The 2,042-nt window shown below is 47.0% G+C and overlaps 1 protein-coding gene across 1 annotated transcript; it reads right to left on the bottom strand.

The window, feature by feature from the left end:
- Positions 1-5: 5 nt before the first annotated feature.
- On the bottom strand, positions 6-1,734 carry LOC104951817 (rab proteins geranylgeranyltransferase component A 1-like; the record flags this gene model as incomplete). Its single annotated transcript, XM_010778548.1, has 7 exons — positions 1,634-1,734; positions 909-975; positions 724-796; positions 529-653; positions 398-450; positions 296-330; positions 6-215 (listed from the first exon to the last, which is right to left on the bottom strand). Coding segments are annotated over exons 1-7 (615 nt in total), but the record flags the coding sequence as incomplete, so codon positions are not given.
- Positions 1,735-2,042: the final 308 nt, after the last annotated feature.

Raw genomic sequence — 2,042 nt, 5'->3', positions numbered from 1 at the left:
TCTGATTGGCTCTGAGCAGGAGGAGGGAGGGTCTGAGGAGGCTCTGGCTCTGATTGGCTCTGAGCAGGAGGGGGGAGGGTCTGAGGAGGCTCTGGCTCTGATTGGCTCTGAGCAGGAGGAGGGAGGGTCTGAGGAGGCTCTGGCTCTGATTGGCTCTGAGCAGGAGGAGGGAGGGGCTGAGGAGGCTCTGGCTCCTCCCCCTCTTTGTGGGAGGCCTGTGTGATTGGAGGAAACATCTATCAGTCAGATATTACCCATAATGCAGAGCTGAGTGTGTGTTATAGTGCAGTCTCACCTCCTCTGCCTCCTCCTCTGTCTCTACCTGTGGATCTGAAACACACAGGTGTGTTAAATACTTCCTGTTACCTGTGAGGTTAAATATGTTAAAGGTATCTACCTGCAGAGTCTTTTTCTTCTGTGGTGTCTGGAGCCTCCTCCTCGTCTTCCTCACTGAAACATCAACAACTACATTAATATTTACGCGTGGCTCTTCTTGTGAAACCTGCCGACAGGAAGTGAGCTGTTCACCTGGTGAAGCAGAACACCTGCACGTTCCTGATGGAGGCGGAGTCTGACTGGGACAGGTAGATTAGCTCCTCTCCCTCCTCCAACAGGCTCGACCAATCCTGGACCTCCTGTGGCTGAGGCTCCTCCTACAGCATACACAGGTTAATAACTATACTCCTGATGCTGGCAGCCAATCACAGCGTAGCGTGAGCTCACCTGCTGCTGTTGGATCCATGTGAGCAGGGCGTTGAAGGTGAAGCTGGCCCAGTTAGCTGCATAATAACTCCTCCTACACACACACACACACACACACACACACACACACACACACACAGTGTGCAAAGTTACAGCACAGTGTGTTGTGTCACACCTGTAGTATGTGTATATCTGAGGTGTCTCACCTGTCCAGGTGAAGGACCTTCTGTCCGACTCTGGAGAACGCTGCAGCCGCCACCGACTCAGCCAGACCTGAACACACCATCAGTCACTGATCTACAATCTATAATCAGCATATAGGCCAGAGCCATGTCTCCATCAGTGAAGGAGCTGCTGTCCTCTCACAGGAGACACATGTTTATTACACGTGTGTTAATATGTTTAGTCTTGAATCAATAATATCGTTATTCTTTGTTCATTTGATAAATCCCAACTCCGAAGTTTCCTTATTTATTTAAAAGCTCTTAAATTTATGAAAATCGATTATAGTAAAAAATAAATAAGAGTCATGTGATGTTGTTTACTGTCATTCAGAATACAGAGTGTAAACAGAGTGTAGACAGGTACATAAACAGGTAAATAGACAGAGTTAGCATCAACAACAAAATAACAGCAGCTGTTTGTTGTTTACAGCAACACGGGCGTTAGCTGCTAGCCGTTCTCATTCAAAGTGAAGGGACCGTTAGCCTGTAGCTAACACGTCAGTCTGGGCGTTAGCTGCTAGCCGCTCTCATTCAAAGTGAAGGGACCGTTAGCCTGTAGCTATCACCGAGGCTCTGAGGGTTTCAGACCGGGTTTAAAGCGGGATCCCGGGATGTTTTGAGCCGAACAGACAGGCAGATGAGCGGTGATGCGTTCAGGGTACTGTCCCGCGTCATAAAGAGAGATACAAATTCAGGTGTTTCTCTACCTGTGCCCAGAATGACGACGTCAAATTCAGACGGCAGCTCCTCGGTGGCCATGTTGTTAGCAGGAAAACACGAAGTCACGTGACAGTCAGGCACACGTCACTACGTCGCTGAGTCACTGAGCAGGGCTGAATAATTATTACAAGTATGCATTTATAACAATAACAATAATAACACAAGCCAAAGGAGGAATACAATAATTATTATCAAAATGATAAGAAATATATAACATATTTTCAAATGGATTTGTTTAAAGGAAGAGATTCAGTGAACACATTTAGGTGATCCAACACACACACACACACACACACACACACACACACACACACACACACACTCTACTACAACACACACACACACACACAACACACACACACACACACACACACACACTACTCTACTACTACTTAC

This window comes from Notothenia coriiceps, unplaced genomic scaffold, assembly GCF_000735185.1.
Source record: "Notothenia coriiceps isolate Sejong01 unplaced genomic scaffold, NC01 NC01_scaffold00019241, whole genome shotgun sequence".
In the NCBI taxonomy this organism is placed as follows: domain Eukaryota; kingdom Metazoa; phylum Chordata; class Actinopteri; order Perciformes; family Nototheniidae; genus Notothenia; species Notothenia coriiceps.
Note: the sequence above shows the minus strand (reverse complement) of the source record. Positions and strands in the feature narration are given on the sequence as shown.